Genomic DNA, 27091 nt, shown 5'->3' with positions numbered 1-27091 from the left:
TGTTGCCACAGTGATGAGCGCATGACTCCCAACGATGGCGATGAGTGGCAAGCAATGGTCGTCAAGCAAATATTTTGTAATCAATCACGTGAATAGTGGGGATGTCAAATCCTTTTCACATACCGGTACATCTTAAATTTGCAATACAGACCTATGGATACGAATGTCAATGGAGTGCTACATTATAATTCACCTCATATCAATGTTTCGACTCCACAAATCACTTTAGGGGCCTCACCTATCCCTCTATAATTCATTATATTTTCTGCTAAAATTTGGAAGACCATCAACAGGGCCACTAAATGGTCACACACTATTCATATTTTTTCAAGTATCTTTTTAAATCTTTTTAATATCTTTTTAAAACCCACGAATACGTAAATGTCCCCTGGCTAATCTGGACTGCATTCGAGTTAGTTCCTTACGATTGGAACTTGTTTATTGGCAAAATAGTCATCACGCTGACACACAAAAGATGCTGGATTATCACATGTTTAAGAAATGCAAACAGCATGCCGAAATTCCAAATTAAAGCTAATTTAAGATAATAGGGACAACTAAATAAAAACAAACAATGGAACTCAAATGGACAAGATGAGATGCACTAAATTACTTATAAAAGTATTTATTGCCATATTTACATCACTGATTTACCGATACAAAACAGATTGAAAAGTAACAAATAAATGACTCGGTCCCGTTTAGTTCAGATAACCAACCACTACAAGTACAGTCTCATACACACACACTCTCACACAGTTTCACCGTGCTCACTCATACTCTCCACAGTCCGAGATGATGACTTTCTGTTTGGGTTTGCCATCTTTTGTTCCTTGGGCCTGTTGATTTTGAAGAAAGACACTTTCACTCATCATAATTATTTATTATTTTATTACTATGAATTACTTTTACATTTCTACTTTTTACATTCATTCCATTTATCATTTTCATTATTAATTTATGTAGTTGTATCCGAACTTGAAAATGGAACATAAAATACATATATCTAGAAAATAATATGTTGAATACAGAAGTGCCAATATCTTTCAATCACACTGACACAAAGGGAACATTTAACCTGAACCAATATTGTACAAAATACCTTGCACTTTCATTAAATAATCAATATAAATCACTCACCTCAATAGCACGCACCACATCCATACCCTCTATCAGCTCTCCAAACACCACATGCTTGCCATCAAGCCAGTCTGTTTTATCACAAGTGATGAAGAACTGAGAGCCATTGGTGTTAGTCCCGGAATTGGCCATGGACAACTGCCCTGTAGACATGAAAATAAAGAAAATAAAGCAACTCCACTAATCATCCAGTGGTTATTACAGCTGTATGCAAAAGTTTGGACACCCCTGTAAAAAATGACAGATTTTGTTAACAAAAAAAGAAAAAAGAAGCCCTCCTACAGTAAACAGACATTAAACAGTGAGTTTCTCCAATCGTAATGCAGTGTAAGTAGTAAGTAAGAAAGTAGAGGTTTCATACATTTAATGCGATAAAAAAACAACAGTAGGGTGCACAAACGTTTGCCAATGTCACAATTACCATGTCAGAACTTAGTAACTGTCTTTTGGCAGATAGTGTAGTGTTTTATACCAATCTTTTTTTTAATCTTAATTCATGACTTTTCACCCACAACCAGGAATGTGCATCATTGCCAGACTTGCGTCTTACCTGGGCCAGTATGTTTGAGAACAAAGTTCTCGTCATCGAACTTGCGTCCATAGATGGACTTGCCGCCAGTGCCATTGTGGTTGGTGAAATCTCCCCCTTGTAACATGAACTGTGGTATGACCCGGTGAAAGCTGCTACCTTTGAAACCAAAGCCCTTTTCATGGGTGCAGAGGCAGCGGAAGTTTTCTGTCAAGATGAAATCATGTGACGATAAGTTACTGACTGGTCAGACAAACAAAATCTTTTACCTGGCATTTCTTAAATGTCTTCACAAAGTAAAACTGCGTGAGAATTTAATTACTACAACAGAAAGCCAAGCAACAAAAATTCCTGAGTTATTATATCTCTAGGCATATGATGTGTACATCTGAACAATAATGAATTAAAAAAGGCACTGAAACTGTGTTGGTGGGACACAGAGTGCAGAGTCAGTTTGAATGTTTGAAAAAATGAAGTTCCATTCCATCAGAATCATGTGTACTAGCTGTGACAGAACCCAACATAGTACTATGGAAGATAAGGCTTAGGCAACTAAGGAAAATGGGTACACAAAAATAATGCAAGAAAAGTAATAATGACCTGCTGTCATAGGAACAATATCTGCTCGTAGTAAGAAGCGCATTCTCCCAGCTGGTTTGTTCCCCATCTTGACATCCATGTAGACCTGAGGGTTGCTTCTTCCCTTTTTGGCAGGAGGTTCACCCTGAAAATAAAACAAGATACATTCATAAAATTGGAAATGTATGAACTTTAACAATTTTTATGAATCATTCAAACTTAACTTATATAATATTATAGCTGAGAGCAGCGATGAGGGGGGCCAAGCAGCCTAGCAGGGCACAGTTGCCAAGGAAACTTGATGTCATTATGTCAATGGCATGGCTGTATGCACTCACAGCAAGTTTCAGGTCATAGATTGGCCAAGATTTGAGCTCACTTCCTGATTGGTGGCTTAGCCGCCAAATTCGACAAGCAGTAACGGACGTACAGTTTTGAAAATAGAAAATCCGTCTGCTAACATTTGTGAGGATTTGCCTGAAGATGGTCTGTTTTATTTTTGGTTAAGATTCAACAAGGTTTGTGGCCACTGACAACTTAAATCCAATAGGGCAGGCACATACATTTGATCAACATGATGTGCCCAACACATTTAAAGTGGCATTATGCAGCAATTGTACTTCAGGGGTACTTAGGGTTAGGATAAGCAGTTTTACCTTAAAATAACAGCTTTAAAAAAATTGGGGGGCTACAATGACTTTTAATATGGAGAATCGCCTCCGTGCCGTTGCCATACCAGGGTCCGTAGGCAAATGACTAGGTTATGTAGGTTTGCCTGAAGCCACCCGGTTTTTACTGTCTGCCGAACTAGTAAGTAGCTTATTTGCCGTCTTGTGTTGCACTTGCTTGATGTTTGACTGTGTCAGGACAGTTGTTGACTAACTAGTTTGTCATAATGTCAAAGTCAGCACATTTCAAGAGATTTTGTTAGTTTTAGCCGCTAGCATATCGTTAGCGATTAGCAATTGTTCCGTTATGCTACTTTAACATTGTGAAAAATGCATTTTTGCAACACCCCCCAGTGGTCAAATTACTTTTTTTTGCATAACCTCAGGAAAGGGTCCGAGTCCATATACCAAGTTAGGTGTCAATACATCAAACATTTGCTGAGATATGATCCTACTTCCTGTTTGCTGGCTTTGCCGTTATTAGCTATAACGGGGAAAAGTTTGGAAAATCTTGGAGAAAGTTTGCGGCTCCAAATGATTTTTTTTTGGTGGGAGAGATACCAAAATGGCTCTTTTGATACAAAAGGTTGCCGACCCCTGGTCTAGGGCATCTGCAGCACATTTGGTGAGAATAAGAAATTATTCTGGCCTGTTAAAAAAAAATATTGTAGCCTGTGGTTTACTTGAACACGGATGCATGCCCCATGGGATTACTTTGCATAGCTGTTTGGTGTTTGCCGATTATAGCCATCTAACTCAATACTGGACCGATTTCAATCATTTTTGTCGATAGTACAAATTGACCAATAAAGAACCTGAAGAAGTTTCCCTTTAAGAGGGAGTTTTTCCTTGCCACCGGTTGTGGCTCTGGGCTCTGTAAATGATTACAATTGTTATTGGTGCTGTATAAATAAAGAAAATCGTATTGAATTGAAAGTGACGTCATGAACTCAGCCTGGTCCAAGGAATGCAATGATGCCTCATTTTTGAAAATCAGGCACACAGTTCAAAAGTTGCATGTGTAAACACCTCCAACGTTGACCCATTGGCTGCACTAGAGTGCTTCAGGTGCAGACATCATCCCTTCAGAATAAGGGGACTGTCCCCAGTGTGCCAAGTTTTTAGCATAGGGTTCTAGGGGCTACCATAGACTTAAACTTCACGAAGACAAACACAAAGGGCGCCTACACAGCTTCACTGCTTGGCCCCCAATTAACAGATATGAAGTGCAGTGACATGACTGCATATAGTAATGTGGCCATCAAGCATGAACAAAGCGAATCAACCGCACACATGTGTCTTACTTCCTCTGTTGTTGTATTGGCTGGTTCTCCACCGGCTGACACTGGCTCTTCAGTCTCTTCTGTAGTCTTGCCAGAAAATTTCTTCAACCAGTCATCATCAGACCAAACTAAAAATACAGACACAATAAAACACAATTTACCAATACATGTCAAACACTATTATTGTTTATTACTTATTTACTGAAAAGTGTAAGACAACTTGATGTCATGTCCATGCACATAGAAAAAGAAAAACTTGTAATGTAGCCAGTTAGGAATAACCAAACACCGTAAAAACAATGGACAGTGTACACTCAGTGAAAGGTGAAGTCACCGGAGGGAATTGAAAAATTGAGATTTAATCAAATATGGTTCATTCTGGGCGATCCTGGACAATTTTCTGTTTACTATGCATGCTCTGGCTCAAAAAAGCACTTCCTGTGCAGACATTGGCTCCAGTTATGCCAAAATGACTGACCAATTTTGGCTTCATTTCTTCAGAATGCACGTGCATGACACCATGCCATCCATCTTTTTTACAGTCATTGGGAATAACCATGCTACACATGTTACACACACATTTGACCAGAAGGACAAAGTTCCTCTAGCATCCTCTAGTTAGTGTAGTCAAAGTCCAAATAAGCTTAAGGGGGGGGATCCTACCTGGACGTGAGGAGCCCTCTTTAATCCTCATGGGTTTGGCGATATTTACTCTGATCGTCCTACCAAACAGCTCCGATTCATTCTGCAAATCACAATGCCATATAGTATTAGATGTAGACGGACCCTTCAGTGTCAGTCAGTCAGAACAGTCAGTGTCAAAGATGGACACAGTGATTTGACCAACTTGTATTTAGGCAACACAATTTTTACATTCTTTGTGTAGAGTCCTTTGCAATCAATTAGAGGGGCGAGTAGAAAGGTTGCTATACTCACCATGTTATCAATAGCGGCAGCAGCATCCTGCAATGACGGCATGCAGAACATGAACAGACCAGAACAGATTGTTGACAGACGACATTAATGCATGGAATATCATTTGTGTGCCAATCGAGTGAAGAGTATATTTGAGAAATTGATAAACACTAGATGGCGATCTTTACCAGTAATCAAAGGCTCTTAAACCTTACAATGCATATATAGATCTCAAAAGCTTTTTTTCAATGGCAACGAGCTCAACAAAACAACTTTATTCAGAAGAAAGAGTGCAGATGCAGCAACAACAAAATAAACTCACCTCCGCAAGTTCGAACTCAATAAACGCGAATCCTCTGTGTTTTTCTGGGGGGAAATACATGCAACATTAACCTAACGTGACAAACACCGCTTCCTAAGTAGCCATTTCCGTAGGGAAAAGGTTTTAAACAGAGTTATTAAAAAGGACATAGTTAGTTAATTTACCAGTTTCATAATCCAGTGGAATTTGAATATCTGTAACATCACCGAATGGAATGAATGCTGCGTGTAAAACCTTCTCATCCACTTCCTCCGCAAGCCCACCTGGTCATCAAAAGTCAACAGGAAAAATATGTTCCAATTGAAAGTGATATTCTGAAAAAGTACGTTCTTTTTGAAAAGTATCTGAACCTAAGGAGCTCTAAACAAACGTTAGCAAACCTAGCTAATTTTGAAATAGCGCTACACTACACGTCGGGAACAAAACAAGAGATAACGTGGCTAATGTAAACTCCATTCTTGCATATTGTTTTGATATAATTAATAAGTCGACTCCAAACACCAAGTTATTACCACTCTGTTTTACTTACCAATATAAAGTACACGTTTGGCCGCCGCCATAGCTTCGTAAACTTTAACCTTTGGCCCCTCTAGCTCGTGAGTGCTTTTGTGTTTCGCAAATGATGGAATAGGATTTCTATCGCCATCTGTTGGAGTGGAGTTGAACATCCAATACACATACAGGTCAGTCCTTTTGGTGGGGCTGTTTAGTCTATCTAATGTTTTGAGCAGTGAGTGGAACCAGAGGAATTAGGACTTTGGTGGAACGTTGCCATGATGATACTTCTTGTATAAAAGCCTGAGCCGTTTAGTGTAGGTTCAAATTTGAAAAAGAAATCTTCATTATTCTAAACTGTTTTAACAAATAATAATTAAGATGTATCATGCTGTATGAAACACTGCATAGCTTTGACTAGTAATTGTCAGTCCAGCTTAATGCAATCAGTATAACATTAATGTCAATTAAAGTGGAAATAAAAATGAGGTTTTGTGAAGGTTGTATGTTTCTAACATGTAACCAAACTGGACATAGCAGGTCAGTACATAAGAGAGGAAGGACTGTCAGCCATAGACTCAAACCAACTAACACTTGGTTAATGTAAATGTTTTGTTGCAATCGTAGGCACAATGTCATTCCTAAGTCTGTTCTTACAGTCATCTCAGTATAGGTGCAGTAGGCTATGTGACTTGTTGTGAAATTCAGCAAATTGCTCCTCATGGTATTCTAGCTCTTCATTCTGTGTGCACTCAAAAAAAAAAACTCAGTACACAGTCCTGCCACTGAACATGGGAAACAGATAAAGTGGCTTGGACTGAGCCATACACTATTCTAGCCAGTCAACGCATTGCTTCAGGAGCACTGAAGGGAGGGGTGTTATTTGATTGGCTGTGGAGCTCAAATGTAAAAAAAAAAAAAAAAAAAAACAGCAAAAAACTGTTTTGCCAGAATTGCGTACTGTAACTTTAAGTAGGAGAACCAAAATAGCGGCTAACTAAAAGCATGTGTGCCTCCAAACAAAAGACAAGACACAAAGAGATGAATCAGGTGCTGCATCCCTTTATTTAGATTGCCACACCATCCAGGGTATTGTCTGGGGATGGAAAATCCAATAGTACCAACCAAACCAGCAAACACACAACTCTCAAAATGAAGGAGAAAAAAAAAGGTGTTTGTTTTTTTCTTTTTAGAAAACAAAATGCCTGTCCTCCTAGCCACCATGTGGAGTTTTTTCAGTTTGAAAGGAAAACCTCCATTTTTATCATCTTTAAGGAAGCTGTATGCAATCAAAAATAATCACAGAACTGAAAATCAGATCTGTAATACATTTTGCAAGTATATTTTTGTATTTTTGTATTTCTTTTTCTTTTTCTTTTTCTCTCTTTTTATTTGGTTGTTCAATTGGTGGTGACTTCTGCTCGGTCCACTTGTTTTTGAAACCTATGAGAGAGAAATAGTTTCACCATTATTATATTTCCTCATGTTCGTGTCATTACATACTCTGCACTTTGAGCCATCTTGCTTCAGTTTCACAATATATGCAAACGGGCGGTATATTTAAGGTTTCTATAGTACTACATACACAGGCACCACCTTTGTCACCAAGACTGTAAACGAGGAGTGCCAGACAGCACAGCATATGTGTAGAGAACAGGTTTTGATCTGTAACGTGTTTTTCCCCCTCTTACACATCATGAGGAGGCAGCTGCTGGTGTAGGATTGACTCCAACTTTCTGAGTGATGTCTTTTTTAGCCTGGTGTGCTTGGAGCACAGCAACAGCCTCTTCCACCTGTAGAAAAAAAACAAACATAGATTACACAGAGCCATATATTAAAATATACATTTGTTTTTAGTTTAACTTTAAGTGAAAGACAGCTCCAGTGATATCTGTCTTGGGTAGAGCTCTGATAGATTAGCTGTCCCCCTACTACTGTCTCTACATTTGCTCTTGCATGTATTCATTTAGCAGACCCTTTTATAAGAAGCGATTTACAATTTAGTGCAGGGACATTTTTTTTACATTTTTTAACAACTGGCGCCCATTCGCTATTGTTAACACCTTGATCTCCCAGGTCAGCTACAGAAACAACTTAAAGAAACCACTGCTTAGAAAGCCCTGTCAGAGAAGGGCAGTGCAGGACTGTGAGTTATAGATAGCTACCTTGCTGCGCAGAGACTCGTGGGACTCTAACATGTGCAGTAGCTCAGAGTTGTCGATCTCCAGCAGCATCCCAGTAATCTTCCCTGCCAGGCTGGGATGCATGCCTTGGATCAGTGGGAACAAGCGTTCACCTGAAAGGAGGAGAAACGTTTACATTTCATGATACAAATGTAGATATTTGTAGGAAGAATGGGTCAGGACCAACTGAGGACTGTTGGAGATTATCAGGAAACAATACTTAGTGGAGAATTCTTCAGATACTGTGTTGAGCAGCCTATTCCCTCTTTAATCACAAGCCTCCCTATTATTGATCTGCTTCATCCACTGGCCCCCAGCACCACCATTACAATACATAAAAGATGTTCTTTCTGTTTGTTTGACGAGGGCTGTCACTGCACTCGTGTGTGCGAGCCATCTACTCACCCAGCATCTGTTTCTGCTCCTGGGGAGGCGCAGCGGCAAGCATGGAGGCGGTGAGGGGCTCCTGACCCTGAACATGGACTGCTGGCTGAGTCTAAAGGAAGCAGAATGTAACAGAGCTCGCGGTTCAACCGTTTATTTTCTGTCCAATGCATTAGTTTTGTTACATGGCTTTGTTACTTTGTCCAGGAAGAGCACATCCATACATTTTGCTCTGAGCATATTCAATTCAATTTAATTTATATAGCGGCAAAACAATAACATTGTCTCAAGGCCCCTCACGCTTCAAGCATACACATACACAAGCAAACACATTTTTATGAGACTTGAGAAATGTTTGATGATTTTACCTGTTGTAAGGCAATGGGTTGCACCACCTGTGGCTGTGTGTTGCGAACTGTGGTGGCATATTTATATGGTGGCATGGCACGAGGGGCGGTCATGCCCATGGAGGGGCGAGGACCCATTGGTTGCCCAGGGTTCCCTAGAGATGGGAAGAAAATTGGGGTAGTGTGAGAAGGTGAATTCTCCCCCTCCTCACCGTGGCAAAAAGGGATGGTGCCCTTTAAGACTTTTGGACTACCCCACTATAATGGTTGGGTCTGGGCTCCCCTGCTTCCATGGTAGACCTAATTAAGCCCAAGTGGCTGTGCCCTATTTAAAGGGTGCCTCATTTGTAGAGAGCGAGAGGCTGTTTGCGAGAGGCTGTTTGCGAGAGGCAGTTTGCGAGAGGCAGTTTGCGAGAGGCATGAGAGCACTGACAGAGAGAGATACGAGGATAAAACACTTCCTTGTTTACCGGTGTGAAGGAAGGGTGTTGTGTCTAGTTGTGTGGACACTGTGTCTTTGTGCTTTGTTGGTGTGTCTTGTATATTGTGCCTGTTTTTATGTGCTTGTTTTTTTTGGTACAGCTAGCTATATACTTATCTTCGGGCTGAGTGCCTGGGCCTAGTTTGGGGCCTGGCTTGGGCCTGGAGAGGGTGCCGATATTTGGGCCTAATCGGCCAAGCAGGTGCCTAGGGTGCCAGGTTACTCAAGTCCCGGTGAGTACGGCCTGTATCTGTTATCTGTTTGATTTATATGTGTTTATGTTGTGTGCACTGTGTTGGGGTTGACAGTCCCCCCTGTAAATATATATATATATATATATATTATATCAAAACCACCATCTCCTGCACTGTATTTCCCCTACACCACCAAGTCCAGTCGCCACATCCCTAAAAAAACGTGGGGTGACCGTCCGGTCCCTCACAGGTAGGATATTTAAGTCTACACATGCTTTCATTGCTGTTAATTCATTGTTATATTACTGTTAATATGACATGTGAACTGAATATAGAAAAAGTCATAATGGGTTTTTCCCAGAATTTTGGTTCCCCATACACACTTCAATAATCAAAAAATTAGTTTAGGCCCTTTCCCTGTTATAGTTTCATCCCTAGACGTGACCATACAATGCAGATTGTACATGCATGCTTATGAGTGTCAGAATACATATTATGACTTCTTACCGACTCTCTGGCCTCCAGCAGGGATGCCGCGCGGGCCCTGGGGACCGGCATTGGGCGCTAAGTGTCTCAGGCTGGCGCGAGGACCGGGTTGGCGCAGGGAGTTGGGCATACCCTGGAAACTGCCTAAAGAGTACAGATTCAAATGTCTGCCATCACTGTCCTGTTCCTGAAGGTATTTCGGAGTATTTCAAACAACCAGTGTTTAATGACAAGGCTACATATATTTTAGATTTTCTCACATAAGACACAAAGTTTTAGACAGAATGATGTGTTTATGATTGTTGGTTCTAGCTCTGGTTCTAGTTCTTTGGTTTAAGTTCTTCACCTTGTCCTCTGCCACCTTGCTGTTGCCAGCGTGGGTTTGGCCGCATCTGGGCAAGCTGATTGGGTGCGTAGTAGGTGGTCCTGTTCTGAGCCTTGGAGTTGAAGGTGTATGTTATTAATTCAGTTAAACAAATACCAGAGTACTAGTTTTCATGTATCTTTAGGCACATCTATATAAGAGTCTCTTACAAGAGGTGTGTTAAGAAATTGATGTAGTTGTAAACAGTGCTGAACCACCAAACATTCTTTGAATATTTCTGAAGTCATCATCATTCTGATCACAGTCATATCTGATTCCCTTCATTTTTACTTGTGGGATCATGGCTTATGAAGCGGATGTTACCAAACGTTGTAATAGTGTACTCTTTTTCACAGTGTGAATGAGGCTTTCCTGATTCCAGCAACGAAACTATTCAAAGTGTCACCCACAACTCGTCATGTTTCTCTATGTCAATTTTCATCATATCATATACTTTCGTGCTCATTATGCTTGGTGTTTGAAGCAATTTAAAACGTTCTCATTTCTTCCCTGTCCTCATAATTGGAACATGATAGGCCTACACTGCCACTCCATCTGTCATGACTACAGGAGTGTGACGGAGTCAGATGGGAAGATGACAAACTCATTCAGATGGATCCGTACCCAGGTAAAGAAAAACCAGAGAGAAACAACCTGTCTCAAAACTCACTACTTAAGCTCGTGCTAGTCTAGTCAAGGTCTAGGTCTACTCAAGGTACATCAGAGTAGTCTCTACAGTATGCTACATTGCAGAGCAGAATGGACATGTCTGAAAGATACAGGGTTTGTAAGGAACGGAGAATCCAGCAAACACGGGACTTTCAACTCACTCTCCCTGCGTATCAATGACCTGGCAACTATCACACCATGATCACTTTCGATACAGGGTATAGCATTTCTGTATTCACTTTTCAGTAGCACAAAGCCTCATTTTGTCCTTTCATTTGTTAAATGATTTGAACTGAAGATAAATGATCGGATCTAAGGCATTTAACATCAAAGTGCCCATTTTGAGAATCCAGTCAAGCTTATACATATTTTAGTCACATAAAATATGAAAGACTGAACTCGGTGTGAAGGCACACACCAGAAACACCTTGAAACTTGATAAGCTAATGATCTTCACCACTGCTAATGATCTTCACCACTGCTAATGATCTTCGGTACTGCTAATGTTCATCGGCACTTGTTTTTTTCACGCTTTGCCTGTTGGGGCACAGAAGCTCACCTGGGGCACGGCTGGCATGAAGTAGCCACTGGCAGGCTGGAACTGGTTGATGATGGCATTGGCAGGCATGGCCCTCATGCCAGCGATGCGCTGCATGTACTGATTGGTGAGGTGGGCCTTGCGCTCCTCCTTGCGCTGGGCCAGAGCCACGTAGAGGGGCTTGGAGCCCACGATGCGGCCGTTCATCTCCGTCACGGCCTTGGTGGCCTCCTCTGGGGAGGAGAAGCAGACGAAGCCGAAGCCCTTGGAGCGTCCCTCCTCGAGCATCACCTACAGGGGTCAGTTGTGATGAAGGTCAGTGAGGGTACACACACACACACACACACACACACACTATTTAGAGGTGTTGCCTTAACAACAGCCTCTCCTGGTGTGTCTCAAAAGTTGGGTAGCAAAAAAAGCAAAGGAAAGTGTTCTGTACAGGGTGGCAGCCTACTGCTGCACATCTGGCAAGCACTGTGTAAGGCTAAATTCTGAAACAAGAAGCTACCAAAGAGCAACCCAATTCAACAACGAAGAGCAACGTTGAGACATGACGAGTAACAGAGGTTCTTCCTCGTCATGTGTCGTGTATGCATTTGTTTTTATGTTACCTTTACATGATTTATCTTTTATTTAAAAACCAATGTGCCATAGAGAAATTCTCATCATTTTCATGCATTCTTACTCATCTTGTGTATTCTTACCTTCGCACTGGTGATGGAACCAAATGGTGTGAACTCTTTCCGCAATTTCTCATCATCAATGGTGTCATCCAAATTCTTGATGTAAAGGTTTACTCCCTTAAACAAAGCATGGTGGTGTTTAAAGGTGGTTGGAGTTTTGTAAGCGCTGATATTTGAGGTACACAGAGGTCATTATGAAGGTGGATTAACAAGTTAGTCTTTGTGCCAGTGCTAGTCTTTTACAACGTACATCAGAGTAGTCCCTACAGTATGCAACATTGCAGAGCAGAATGGACGTGTCTGAAAGATACAGGGTTTGTAAGGAACAGAGAATCCAGCAAACACGGGACTTTCAACTCACTCTCCCTGCGTATCAATGACCTGGCAACTATCACGCCATGATCACTTTCGATACAGGGTATAGTATGCTTAGGGACCAGTAATTCTGTCCCAGTTTTGAACTCACCTGGTATCTGCTTATCCTCTCCTGCTTCAGTTGCTCAAACTTCCTCTTCAGCTCCGCCTGTCTCTCCATTTTCTTTTGGGCCCGTCCCACAAATACAGCCTTCCCATTCAGTTCTGTCCCGTTCATCTCCTCCACTGCCTGGGAAACCACTACAGTTACTGTTGCTGTCCTCACAACATCTGACTCATTTTGAGTGTTTTACAGTAATCTCTTTTGAGTAGCTGAATGCTATACCAATAGTACATACTTATTGATATATTATTGATTAATACAGATTGCTCTAGTGGTCACGTGGCAAAACATGTGGGGGGATTCTGGGCTGATTTCATAGCCAGTCAGAAGTAACAGTGTCATAGGGTGACTTGAGTTCTACATAATTACCTTATTAGCGTCTTCATGTTTCTCATAGCTGACAAACCCAAAACCTCTTGATTTTCCTGTTGAGTCAGTCATGACCTTCACACTCAGAGTCGGACCTGTCAGAAGACAATGTCAAATATTCTTAACAGTGTACTCTTGTTGTAGGTTCTTCAGCATAAAACATTCATAACTGCTGTGTCAAGCACGTTCACAACATACCATATTTATCAAAAAGTTCTTTCAGCCTTTCGTCATCCATATCTTCTCCAAAGTTCTTGATGTAGACATTTGTGAATTCCTTCGCTTTGGCACCGAGCTCTGCTTCTCTCTCTTTCCGAGACTTGAAGCGTCCCACAAACCTGAGAGAAGACGGACCAACACAACAGCTAATGTAAAGAAGATCTGGGAAGGTATGGTTCATGGAACCATTTTTGGCAGTTTCTGTCTTTGATGTATCATGGTTTGCACGTCATCTTGTTTTTTTTTCACATCAAAAGCAGGAAACATTTTTGTTGGAGGGGTAGTGTTTGACAGAACACTGAGGAAGAAAGCATGTCAGACAGCACAAGGTCCTCCTGTGAGCCCCCACTGCAATGTTAATGGTATCGTGTTAAGAGAATATGTACATGCTGCGGAGGTCGTGACACAAAACAGACAAACAAGAGGACGTCTAAGGAAATAGAGAAGGGATGTCCAGAGTAACTGCAGAAAGAAGCCGAAGGGGGTTGCTTTGATTTCTCTGCTTTTGCATCAGCTGTCTGTGCTGGGACTGTACCTTGCTACGCCGACCTCTCCCATTCCATGTTCCAGCAGTGTATTCCTGCCTTTGCGCCATCACTAAAACACACAAGCGTGGTTACACACACGACAGCCAGACAAACAGACATAAAAATACACATACACACACACCCATAAACACGGGACGTATAAGAGCACTCAGCTGGCACAGGGAAACTGAGAGAGGCCGTGTTAAGTGTGTTTTCCTTGGCTCATTCGTGGTTGGCTCATTCTTGGTTCGCAGGTCACACAGAAAAACAGTGTGCAACAGACACACCAAGGCACTGTGTGGAGATGTTTTGATGATCTGAGCACATGGTCAAAGTAGACATGCTGTTCCCCTTGTGCACACACTCAAGCATTCAGTTTCAACAACATCAAATGACACCTCCATAAAGTATGACTTGTATAGACAGATAAATGTGTGATGATGCCATGTGCCTCTGTTAATGTGTGACCATAGACCCCATCCCCATCCCCTACCCCCATCACTGTTTGGACACTCACACCTTGCGGTCGTTCAGAAGCATGCCGTTCATCTTCTCGATGGCACGATCGGCGGCATCTTGTGTCTCAAAGTGCACAAACGCGTATCCTTTGGATCCATTTTCATCACACACCACCTATCAAAAAAATGAAAGGATCTTCTGTCACATTTCTACGTAACGTGCCTAATGCAATCACTCAGCTGCTTTGCTAACTGCCCTAGCCTTGAACATGTTTACAAAAACAAGATTTTGGTCACTCTGTGAGCCAAGGGGTCAAATGGGCTTAAAAGAAATGAGGTCATGTTCACATTCCTTCATGTGTGCACCTGCTGAATTCCCTCCTGAAATGTTCAACATGGCGGCATTCTGCCTTGGGCTACAACCACCCCATACTGCTCCACCTCCTCCCTCCTCCCTCCGACCCTTGACCCCTCCGTGTTAGAGAAGAGCACCACACCTTGCAGGACAAGATGTTTCCAAAGGCAGAGAAAGTGTCATACAGGGCCTTGTTGTCAATGGACTTGTCCAGGTTTTTGATGAAAACATTTCCGACTCCAGATTTCCTGAGTGAAGGGTCTCTCTGTGACCACATGATTCTGATGGGCTTCCCTTTGACCACGTCAAAGTTCATGGTGTCCAATGCTCTCTCAGCTGTTTGAGTAGAGTAGTGTAAAGGAAAACTGGTTAATTGACAAAACATTACACAGTTTGTGAAGAACAGTCTATGTGGTGGGAATTTTGAGAATTATTGGAAGTAAAAAACAGGCTTGGTCATAAATATCCATCCACATGTTCGTCCATATGTTCGATATGCACATACGCATAGGGGGAAAAAACAACAGTAAAGGAATATGAAGTAAGTGCCTGTTATCTAGGAGAGCAGCTTGTGTACATTTCAATACAAAGCAAACATATGGTGTTTGTTCTATCAATTTAAAGTCCCTGAACAGCTGTTATACATCTCTGGGACATTTAGAAGGCGTCTGAATGTCTTACATGCTGTGCTCAATTGAAAGCACCCTGCCTGCTTTCAGTTTGGATGTCTATGTGCCAAGTGTTTTAGAAACTGAGCAGGTCTATGTGTATCAGTTTGTATCCATTCCAATGAATGGAGCAATCTGGAGGGGTAACAGATGATTGTTGATAGTATAAAGGATAAAGATGTAACTAACTCCACACAAGGTTCTACGTAGAACCTTAAAGAGGCAAAATGTAGGGGGTTTTGTCAGAAATGAATATGTGTATAGACCTATTATATCCTTTGGATTCTGAAGGACCTGTAGGAAGATGGTGTTTCCCAGTGTTCTTGTACATTGTATTTATGAGCCTCTGTATATATATGTATATATATGTATGTATGTATGTATATATATACACATCAGGATAAGGGAGATGTAAACAATTCAAGATAAGGCTGGAAACAAGTAAGCAATATTCACAGAATGGAAAGGAGTAATGGGAAACGCTGTTTTATCATTCCTTTAGATAAAAAAAAATGTCAATGACCTTTAATATTTCGATAATCACTGAGGAACCATTTTATTTTATCTTTTTAAGAGTACACCATTCTACAGTGAATGAAACGCCTTTATGTCCATGCTGCTTTTTAGTGAGCACATCCCTCATTGCAACACCACATGCTGCTGTGAACAGGCAGAAGCACATGGTCTACACACAAACAAAACAACAGACGCAACAGACACACAAAAGACACAATAATCACTAAAAGCTACCAAATGGCAAAGGTTTCACACATTTCTGGTCTACTCCAATTCAGCAAAATGTCAACTAAAACACCCTTTAGGACACTTGTTTTTAGGATACTATTCTTTACTGAGAGAGATGGACTAAATCAGGAAAATATAACAGGTATTATTATTCTCTGAACATTTTTTGAGCTGATTCTTTATATACCCTCATCACGTTCTCTTTTGTTATCTGTTGTGTACACACCATTTTTTCTCAATCGATCTTCCTTTTCAGATGTTGTCTGTATTCTTTGAATCTTTCTCTCACAAACCAACATGCGCTCGCTTCCACTCATGTCCTGTCTCATGTCAAACTGGGCACACATGCCAGCTAGAAAGCTTCCCTTTGTCCCTGTCACTCCACAGCTACACACACCCTGGCTTCAGCGCTAAAAATGTCTGGTAAACAAAACGGAGCTGCCTTGCGTCTGCTGGCATCAGCAGTTTGCTCTGCAATTGTACTTTACATCGAGCTCAGGGTTGGTGGGATCACCCAGTGACTAATTCTGGAAGGTTCCCAAGGGAGTACTTAGGTGGAAAATATATACACCTAAAAGGCAAATTAGCAAAAGCAGTTTGAATGAAATGTTTCATATGAACTTCATACTTCTAACAAAATGGAGGGCTAAAATTAAACTGGACTGAGGCTGGTAGAGAATCAGCTCACGAGCCCCACAAGGCCTCAGACTTTTTTTTTACCAGGCATTTGCCTTAGAAACTGCCTTTACCAATGGACAGGCAAGGACTGGACAGCTCGCAAGCCTGTCTATATTTAGCCAAGTGGGGTCCTTGGAGTTATGTGCTGGCATGGAGTGCGAGTTGAGAGCTCTCTGCCATTGATGGGGGTAAGACGCATTCAACAAGAATGTGTAGATGAGCAGCACCAGGTCTGGCAAGAGTTTACAAATGCAGCTGTTGCATGCTGACGCCTGTGACAGACCAGCTGTTGGAGAATCCTCTCCCTCATGGTGAAAAAGCACAGTTGGGTATTATTTAGCACCCACCTAGTCACACAGTGCTCCAGCTGCTGGACAAGTGGGAAGAGAGTCTGTTATGACTTCGCACCTCCCTCAGCTCACACATACCTTATGATCTCAGCTGTGTTTATTCATATTTGCATTATAATTTCATACTACATGATAAATCACTGGCATATCTGTGTCACTGGACACTATCCTGAGACTGGGTCATACACATCTCCCATAGTATTCTATCCCACACAAGCTATTAAAGACACTGATAGTAACACTTCTGGGCCTGCAATGTCTAGTGTTACAGTTATAGTTGCGGCTGAATGGGTTAGCAAGTGTGACACTAGAATACATCCCTTCATTGTAAGTGACATGGTTAAGACGCTATGGCAGGCTCATAGGTTTACTCAGGAATCTTGAACTAACATGGATCTTATATATACATTTCACAAACTGCCAAGCCCAGAAAATGGGTCATTATGGGACTGCAGTTGATTGACAAGCTTTGTGGAATGCCCGAATGAGGTAGAATGGGTGATTTTCAAAAGATGTTTGAGTTGTAGTATTTAACTGATAAATGCTGAACTCTTTCCAGTCTGAATATGTTTGAACTTCGCTCTTGTGAATGTATATGGCTGTTTAGTAAGGGAGAAAACATTTATTTTGCTATTACTTTTGTAACTTCATAATGCATATATGCAGTCAGAAGTTAAGCAGTCAGACCCTGAGAATAACACTTAACACTGTGGACCTTATATGGAATATATAGCCCTTATCCACACAAGGCAGATAATCTTTTTGGTTCTGTCCACACTGTTCTGCTATCATTCTGTCAGGTGAAGACAGTACAGATTAATTTCACAAAGGCAGCCTCCCTTGACAGCCCTTTAAATAGGATCAAAAATGGGTCATTTTGGGATACACACTATGGGGCAATAGAATACTATACAAAATGATACAAAACCAAATTCTGAGAAATTGTAGGAACCAAGACTGTTGAGTATTGAAGACTATTTAACCTCAAAGCAACACAGCATCCAAATATCCAAGAGGCACTCCTGTTGTAGAAGTAGGGCACAGCTTCTATATAGGTCAAATGACACATGCTAATATTCCCAAAGATACCTTTATCTTTGTGTGAGTACTGTAGAATAGTCAAGGTTACCACTAAAGTGGAATTACAGCACATGTGGACATTACCGCATTTGTGCTGTTAAACTTTTTGCAAGGCTCAAGGAAATTGTGAAAACTGTAGAAGGTATGGTTCAAAGCCCAATAATGGGCTGCAAGACGAAAATATTGATCATTAATCAATATTAAAAAGGTAGACCACTAGGAACTTTGAATGCCATTGTTTGGCTACAGCATCCACCCCAGTCGTTGAAAACCTCCAAGTTACACAATGTTTGTCAGAAGCAGTTTTATAATGTTATGATATTAATATGGATAATATTTACCAGTCAGTTCTTTTTTATTTACTTTTGACATGTGAATTCACACGTGACCACGTGCCCTCTGTTGGTATAATGGCATGTCACTACCTTTGGAGGTCACAATTCCATGTATATTCGGTAATCTGGCAATATCTTCATACAGTGCGTGGTACATTTTGAAACGTGATGTCTCTGAAACAAGTACCTGGCTGCCTTCGCTTTTCAGCATTACTCAGGGGCGAGACTTCATCTGTGCTAGTCGGTAACTGTCAAATAATTAGGCTACATTCACTCCGTGTTACTACTAGCACGTTCCACATAGATCAAAGTACAACAGCATGCTACTGTCGTGGGCTACAGCGCTGCGTAAGAGCTTGATCTATCCACAAAGTTGAGTGACGGCAACATTGAGTGTGCCGCAAAGCGTGTGCTGATGAAATTCAAACACAGACAACATAATGATTGGAGATGCACGTTTTATTTTCTTACCGTCAGGCGGTGACTGGAAGTTCACATAGGCATAGCCCAGTGAGCGCCGGGTAATCATGTCACGACAAACCCGAATTGACAGGACTGGTCCGGCAGGGCTGAATTTCTCATACAGCATAGCCTCCGTGATATCAGGGTGCAGGTCGCCGACATAGAGAGAAGCCATCGGATAACTCCCTGGGGTCGCTGTGTTCATTTCTCGGAGTTGATGATGTTAGGGCGCAACGTTTTGCAAGTGACAGCCTAGAAAATGAATACTAGTTCGATGTAATAATGTCTAAGTGTGAAGCCGTTATAGTAACACTGAATACGGTGCTCTGATGGTACAGACAATCGTTAGTCCTCCGCAGTAAACTTTTACGCACACGCCAAATCTGAATACCGGCAGATATGACAAGGATAGAACGCCAGTGAATCCAGTGTATCTTCAAAGTAGTTTTTTTCTTTGGTATGACTTTTCCCGTTAACGTCGGCTAAAGCCCGAGGCCTTCTGTTTTGTTTTGCAAACAAAAAAGAAAGAGGAAAATAAACAGCCTGTATAATGTATGCGTTTTTTGTATTTTTTTTTTCCTTTTTTATGTTAAGTCTTGAAATAGTTTTTTATGAAGGTTTTATATATTTTGTAATTTTTATATATTTTTTTTCTTTTTTTAAGAGACTGAAGAACAGTGAGTTAGACACTCACGGTTTAGTGGCCGATGAAAGAGGCTGCGTGGGAAAAGCATGGGGACTTTATAGACTGAGCAGAGGAAATAGCAGCTAGGGTCAAACTTGGGATAGGAAAAAAAACAGAGCATGCGGTGTAAAAGGGAGAGCGAGCCGTGCTGTCACAACTACTGAGCTTAACTCCCCACAGCGACATCTGGGTGTGACTAGCAGGGAATAATGCTCTCAGTGTGCATACAGACTGCCCAAATATGTACACGTGTAAATGACAAAACAGCACAAAAGACATGCAGACCGTATTTCTCATTTCTTCATATTCATTCAGCAATTCTCCATTATTATAAGTATACCGTATACCATACATGATCTGGTAATGATGAATATTTGTAACCGACCTTATACACACTTCCTATCAGTCGTGTTTACAGCACCATGCACTTTGATTCTCAATATTTGCAACTCTTAAAATTCAAGATCTGGTATCAATGCTCAATGCACTTTCTTACCATTCTTTCGTCTCAAGTTTTAAGCCTTAGTTACCTCAGCTCTGCACCAAAAAGGAAACAGAGATAAAAAAGAAAAGAAGTAAAAAACAACAACAACAACAAAAGAGTTCAAGCTCAATGATGAGTTCTTGTTGTAATAGTAGGCTCTGTGATTTTTGCCTGGTATCACAGTATATACGTTTATTAGATTATATTAGTTGTGTCCTAGGTGGACAGAAAGGGTCTTAAACAGACCTTGGGACATGAAATCAAAACTCATGTTTGGTATTATGTTCTAGCTCAGTTCATGTCAGATATGTGCATGGCCAATGAGTGAGATATGGGGAGATGCTGAAGACAGCCTCTTCAGTGGGCCTATATTGAAGACGTCATATTAATTATTTTGGTGTGACTAAATATTATAATAATGTGTCCTCCCTTAATCCAAATGAATTTCCATGGAGGATGTCAAGACCACTATGAAATATAGTGTCTGGAAACACCATCTGAAGACACATCTGGAGCTTAATATTACTTAAACATGCAGATTAGACAGAAGTGGTATCTTATACATACAGACAGAAGTGATATCTTATTTTGCCAAAAATGTGACAACCTGTAGGATCATCTCTTAAAGGTACAGTGTGTAGTTTTTAGTGGCATCTATTAGTAGAATTGGAATATAGTACTCATAATTATGTTTTCATCAATGTATAATTATCTGTAACTACGATTTGTTGTGTTTTCATTAGCTTAGAATGAGCCCTTCGTTTCTACATAGGGAACGGGGCCGCTTCCACGGAGTCCGCCATGTTGCTACGATTTGTTTTTACAGTAGCCCAGAACAGACAAACCAAAACACTGGCTCAAGATAGGGCTTTTCACGTTTTTTTTATGGCACTTGAGGGCCACCAAAGGTACTCGCACACACTTGTAAAGGGAAGGGTATTTAGCTGGTTGCAATCCTCAAAAACATAGTGCTGCATCATTAAAGTGTAAGTGCACCCTTAAGTAGGTATTTTTTTTTTTAGCTGTGAACTAAATTACATAACTGAACTATGAAAAACATCAATGCTGAAGTTAATATTGACAAAATTCCCATTTTTATTAAAATTAGTCATTTTATGGGTTAAAAATGTCTCAACACGCCATCTACTGTTTAAAAAGTCCCTGCTCCTCAGTGTGAGTCTCATTTTGATTTGCTAATCGAGATCCTTCATTCATAGGCGTTACAGTGTTAATATTAAAACCAATATTGATGTGTTTCATCACAGTTCAGTCATATATTTTACAGCTCAAACAAAACATTTGTAGGTACACTTTAATGGTGGTCGTGGTGCATACACCTACAGTTTAGAGGTCTTAGTTAAAAATCTAAATGTCAAGCATTTGCTGCCCCCTCTGGTGAAAAATAGCACCGTTCTTTTGACTGCATGCTTCTCTGTTTCCCTGGTTCGGCTCTTCACAGATTATTTCCTGCGTTCCATAAAACTACAGTAACAATTAAGATGACCTGGGGATACCTTGTCAGGAATTAGGCTTTCAAAGAAAACCACACCTACCAATATACAAATAGCCAACACAAAAGGAAATCAATGCGGTAGGGTTATAAAAAAGGTTATGAGCGCGTCACACATTACATACATAATTCTTTTAAAGTAACATTATGCAACAATTTGACACTTTTTGAGGTATGGTTTTATAGACAACTAGTTTTGGTACCATCCTCAAATTCATTTTGATAGGATATGGTCATGTGAAGGACAAATAAACACCTGTGTCTTTCCCACTAGCCATCCAGGATATGCCCTATGTACTGTAGTTCTATGTTCCGAGCTGGAACACCTTGCAAAAATGAAGAAAAGAAGAAAGAAAAAGCTTATACATCATGACATTGCCAGCTATACTGCCAAAAGACATCAGTTAGTGTGTTGACATGCTTTTATTCGTGTCAACTGGGCTGTTGGTGGTGTTTGCAAGGTTTTGGCATGCCTTTTAGGTAGTTAGCTTGCTAGTTTTGGAACAGAACTTATTGCTGCTGGTTGGTTAACACACATTGCATTGGAAGTCATACTGACCAAAGGACGAGTCTCGTCTGGATCAATGAGTATGCCACAGGACGCAAAGGAAGAACCTCCCAATCCCACCCTGAAAAGGTATGCAGGTCGCAAATGTCATATCGTTTCTTGGCTCAGACAATTCGCAGAATTCGTAGGATCCCCAGCCCCCTATCATTTTCCAGGTGATAGGCGAGGGTGTGGCGAGGCCAGTGCAACCTGATGCGCGTCTGTTGGCTTCTCTTCCTGTATGTTAAGTATCGGAGAGAGCGGGCAAACGAATTAGCCCCAAACATTGTATTATGGGTGTTTAAAACAGTTCTTAGAATGGCCTAAGAAGAAGGAATACAAAATGGTTAGATCGGGTAAGATGCCTTTATTCAAATATATACCACTCAATCCATGGAAAGTCATCCTAGGTTTGTAGCGTGTGAGGCAAAGCCTGGTTTAAGGTGCATGTTAAAACCTCGCAGGGTGGGGCAGTTCGGGTTTCACATTAGTTTATAGTTAAAACATATTTGCGCATATCATTGTGTGCGTTCTTTTGGTTGTGTGCGTTCTTTTGGCATCATGAAGGAACGGAATTTAAAACAATTCACATCGCTTTTCTACTGTGGTGTAATTTAAACTGTATTGTTTTGGAATGCTAGCGTGAAACAACAAAACAGACAACCAAAGTAAAAAAAGGCAAGGCTAATCAGTCCAACAAAGAAATATATAGGCTAGATTGCGTAGACTGATAAAGAGCCTATGTTAAAGTGTGTAGATGTAGTTGTACGTCATTAGGTCTAGTAGATTTTGCTATTGTTGTAGCCGTTGCTTTTTTAGGAGAAGATAAATGTTTTATGCATAAGACTGTTGTTTTCCAGTGTGTGCTTTTGTTGGCAAAATAGTGGTCTCCTTTGTTGGACTGAAACATAATTATGTGCCCATGGGTTTAATGAGCTAATGAGAATCACAATAAACCAAATTAGCTCTTTGGCTATGTGGTTGGTTAATTAGGAATAACTCAGTGGGAGCTCAATCCTTGCACCTGTTCTCACTGACGGAAAGTCCATTTGATGGGATTCATTTTTTTAACCAGTAACAAGCTGGATAATCATATCTCCCAACCACTAAAATTACAGAATACTGATTTGAATTGATAAATATAACAAATCATGACGTATCTGACTGACAGGAAACTCACAGCTTGAGCCCACATTAAAAGGTCGATAACAAGCAAGGAAGTTAACTTGAACTGGCAAGGAAGTGTATAAACATTTATAAGCTATAAACTACAATATATAAACTTAATTTGTGTTTAATTGAACTCCCAAAATAACTGCAAAATGATCAAGATTAAGAAAAAACGACAAAAAAAGATAATCCTAATCATTATTTTTTTGTGACCTTGAAAGATTAACATTGAAAACTTTGGAAAGGATAGAAACCTGTTTATTTATATTGAGTGAGTAAGCAGTCTAACATCCAGGGACATTTCTGGATTTTTTTTTTTTACCCTGGGCCCTATTTTCCTATCTTTTTGGGTCCAAACTTTTACTAGGGACATCAAATTGGTCCAGTATTGAGTTAGAACACTACTTTAGATGCTTGCCCTTTAGGATAACTTTGAGTAGCCGTTTTGCTGTTGACAGTTTTAATGTTCTAGCACAATACTGGACCGATTTCGATCATTAATTGCTAAAAGTTAAACGTTTGGACTGAAAAAAAGTCTAAAAATAGGTTGAAAGTCCCTTTAAGTTCACGGATGCTCAGTATACATTTTTCCATCCTAGTCAGTGCTGGTCTATATTTGGAAGAAAGAATTCAGGTGTTTACTTACATATAGACCAATTCAGGTGTTTACATACATTTGGACCAATGCAGGTGTGTGCTGTGCCAGCCTGGACGATTACAAGGCCCTGATGAAGATGGGCTTGGGGCTGGTGCTGGTAGGCCATGTCAACTTCCTGTTGGGGGCGCTAGTGCACGGCGCCGTGCTCAGGCACATCAACGTACATGTTCAGGCTCGCCACATGGAGTACGCCATCTCCAACGTCATAGCCCTGGTGTCAGGCCTGCTGGTAAAGACAAGTTTTGTTTTCAGACCACACATTGAAACTTTTGAATGAGCAGTGTTTATCTACCAGTCACTGCTGAATGGTTAGGTTGACTTTGGGATTTTTCAATCTGGGCCCTATTTCTGGTTTCAAACTTTTACTAGGGACAATGAATCGGTCCAGTATTGAGTTAGAATACTATAATCAGCAACCGCAAAACAGCCATGGGGAAAACGTCTGCATCAAAGTAAACTGCTTTTTTTCACCACTGACAGGCTCATAATGTTGTTATAAGTGTCCCACAACATGTAAAGGATTCCTACAGAAATAGACCTGTGTGTGTTTACCTCAATAACTGTAAAGTAATATAACTGTTAACTGTTTCTACAGTTTCTGTAGTTTAAGTTTCTATGTCTTTACAGTTATTGAGGTAAATAGACACAGGTCTATATATCTGTAGGGATTCTTTCCATGTTTACTTTGACGCGGATGCATGTCCTATACAATTTTATTATATAGCCGTTTTGTGGTTGGTGGTTACAACATTGATTCTGATTTAATACTGGACCAATTTCAATTGGACCCAAAATGATCTAACATAAAAAAAAACATATTGACTAATTGAGCAGCTGATATTCAGATGGATTTGCTTGGTTTGTCTTTGAGTGGACACATGGCATTTGTGTGTCCCTGTGTTGAAACAAGCTAGCCTCACCTTTCTGTTATTTGAACTCTGTTCTCCATGTTGGGACTTGTAGGCTATCATTGCTGGAATCTCAGCAATTGTCCTATCCAAAAACAGGAAAAACAAGCCTTTGGTAAGAATACCACTCACCTCATTTCTTTTTCACAGCTCCCTTTTGATGCTCTTTCCTTTGATTGTACCTCAATATCATATCTTCATTAATGATATCTTGAAAGCTTCAATACCATTTCCAGGCTTGAACTTGTTTTCTTGATTTTGTGTTAACAGCCGCTTAAATAATAAATCAATATACAACATGTTCATGTTCATGTTCATGTTCAACATGATCTTACTATGGTGATTTTTCTAGCCTCCGAAATGTGTGTCTTTTCATAAGTACTTACAAATCCATGCCAGATGTCATTTTGCCACTGGTGTTTTCACTGCAACTATAATTCAGAGGTTCTAGCGTTGATCTCCTGTGTTTCCCCTGATTACTTCCAGACATGGTTCCTGTTTGCCATCAGCATAGTGGCAGCTCTTCTATCCACTGCCTCGACAGTGGGCCTGAGTGTGTCCATAGTCATGGCCATCATGAAAGGAGGCAAAGGCCTGCTGACCCACTGCAAATTCACAGACCCCATCAGCTACTTCAGCATCACCAACGAATGCCCGTTTGATCCCACAAGGGTCTATGTAAGTTGTGATAGCTGTTCTCAAAACAAACATTCACTTGAACGCCTCAGTTGGATACTGCTCTGAGCAACTGAGGGTTGGAGATGAGGGTTACTTAAAGATTCATGGGATTTCACAAGAGAATGTCTTCAAGGCTTGTTCTTGCAGATAGTATTTAAGCTCCATGGAAGTGTCTTTTATTTCCCAGGGCACAACCATCATTTTGTGGGTTCCGCTGATCCTGATGTTGGTAGTAGAGACGGTGTTCTGTGGGCGCTGCTTTGCCGCCACCATCTCCTTCCTGCGCTTGTCCTGTCCGTGGCGAAGAAGGAAGAAGGTCATCAATACCAGGAGGGTAAGGGCTTGGGAGAGTCACAGTGATGACCATATTTATTTTTTAATGATTTTTTTATTGTTCTTCCATATTTTTTGGCACAATCCAATCTTTTATCCCTAATTTGAACATTTCACAATAAAAGAGTTCAACACATCTTTAACATTTCATCTGTTTTGTGTCTGAGTTAAAGTATATTAGCTAGTAGAAAGGCTGATTGATTAGTTCAGCCAAATGAGTGAGCTCATGTCTTCTTGTGTTTCAGGTGCGTATAAGGAGCCCCAGGGACCTGGAGTCCAGCTCAGATCAGAGACAGTCAGTGGCAGAACCTGCTGAACAGCACGAGCTGCTCAGATTCAACACTCCCATCCCTGGAACAATCTGAGCCACTGGGAGGCGCTATAGATACAAAAACAGTCCTCCATGCTATGGGAAGAGCCTGCTGCCCCACTAAAGTCTACAAACACTGCCTCTGATGATCCACTGGACTATTCAAAGGTTCCTTTATTAAAGATTCATTTTTCATTTCAAAACATGGGGGAAAGGTTACTGATACTATTTTTTGTTCAAAGACTAATTGTTTTTAGTTTGTGTCTTGATGTGGAAGTTGTCGCTGAGACTATGTGTCTTAAATTATTGGATCCATATGGAAGTCCATATAAAAGTAATTATTTAAGTTTTCACACTTCTTTTTAAACTTTTCAAAATGTTTTTGAATTTCCTCACTATGGTCCATTTCACTTTTAAATATGTTTATTTTAAGTGACTTTTATGAGTTTGAAATTTGTGGGAATTTTTGTGAGATGATAAATTGTGAATGTAATTTATGTTATTAACCAAGATTACGTTACGTTTGAGTACTTTTATTCTGAATGTGTTTTGGTAAACATGTTTTTGATACATGTGTCTGTGTCCTAGTCGCTTTTGTTTGGTCAACTTGGAGAATTCCTTTTAGGGTTTGTTAGCCTACATTATTTTTGTGGTACAGAATTTATACCCTCAAAATACTCTCTAAAACCCTCAAAGATACAAAATATGCCAAAGAGAATACCACAATATCCTCCCACTAGTCTCTCTCAATAGAAATCCTGTTTCATGACTTGAGTTCAAACTTGGAGTTGAGAGGGCTAGTGATCGAAGAAGACAAATGAA

At 40.6% G+C, this 27091-nt stretch overlaps 3 protein-coding genes and 2 non-coding genes across 6 annotated transcripts; 1 reads left to right on the top strand and 4 right to left on the bottom strand.

The window, feature by feature from the left end:
* Positions 1-609: 609 nt before the first annotated feature.
* Positions 610-6073, bottom strand: ppie (peptidylprolyl isomerase E (cyclophilin E)). Its single transcript, XM_012823909.3, has 10 exons — positions 5966-6073; positions 5601-5699; positions 5437-5480; positions 5136-5162; positions 4863-4944; positions 4221-4327; positions 2270-2393; positions 1691-1876; positions 1141-1283; positions 610-839 (listed from the first exon to the last, which is right to left on the bottom strand). The coding sequence occupies exons 1-10, from the start codon at positions 5994-5996 to the stop codon at positions 771-773; spliced, it is 912 nt and encodes a 303-aa protein (XP_012679363.1). The 5' UTR covers positions 5997-6073; the 3' UTR covers positions 610-770.
* Positions 6074-6977: 904 nt separating this feature from the next.
* On the bottom strand, positions 6978-19719 carry pabpc4 (poly(A) binding protein, cytoplasmic 4 (inducible form)). 2 transcript variants are annotated; one of them, XR_006152788.1, is made up of 15 exons: positions 18996-19719; positions 14812-15005; positions 14374-14489; positions 13309-13448; positions 13111-13205; positions 12730-12867; positions 12285-12380; positions 11599-11868; positions 10353-10443; positions 10028-10150; positions 8867-9000; positions 8520-8610; positions 8097-8227; positions 7517-7724; positions 6978-7374 (listed from the first exon to the last, which is right to left on the bottom strand). XR_006152788.1 is itself a non-coding variant. In XM_012823392.3 (15 exons), exons 1-14 carry the CDS (start codon positions 19189-19191, stop codon positions 7626-7628), a joined length of 1914 nt encoding a protein of 637 aa, XP_012678846.1. In that variant the 5' UTR covers positions 19192-19719; the 3' UTR covers positions 6978-7374; positions 7623-7625. The 2 variants fall into 2 exon arrangements, 1 of the variants encoding a protein (XP_012678846.1); XM_012823392.3 differs by having other exon boundaries at positions 7623-7724.
* On the bottom strand, positions 11137-11258 carry LOC116223649. The gene has a single exon (XR_004165200.1). It is a non-coding gene; the product is annotated as a small nucleolar RNA SNORA71 (small nucleolar RNA).
* On the bottom strand, positions 12561-12682 carry LOC116223648. The gene has a single exon (XR_004165199.1). It is a non-coding gene; the product is annotated as a small nucleolar RNA SNORA71 (small nucleolar RNA).
* Positions 19720-22109: 2390 nt separating the features above from the next.
* On the top strand, positions 22110-27001 carry tmem54a (transmembrane protein 54a). The gene is made up of 6 exons (XM_031580215.2): positions 22110-22568; positions 24073-24269; positions 25004-25063; positions 25435-25626; positions 25814-25960; positions 26205-27001. Exons 1-6 carry the CDS (start codon positions 22556-22558, stop codon positions 26322-26324), a joined length of 729 nt encoding a protein of 242 aa, XP_031436075.1. The 5' UTR covers positions 22110-22555; the 3' UTR covers positions 26325-27001.
* Positions 27002-27091: the final 90 nt, after the last annotated feature.

This window comes from Clupea harengus, chromosome 14, assembly GCF_900700415.2.
Source record: "Clupea harengus chromosome 14, Ch_v2.0.2, whole genome shotgun sequence".
In the NCBI taxonomy this organism is placed as follows: Eukaryota; Metazoa; Chordata; class Actinopteri; order Clupeiformes; family Clupeidae; genus Clupea; species Clupea harengus.
The sequence above is the reverse complement of the archived record's forward strand: the minus strand, read 5'-3'. Positions and strand labels throughout refer to the sequence as shown.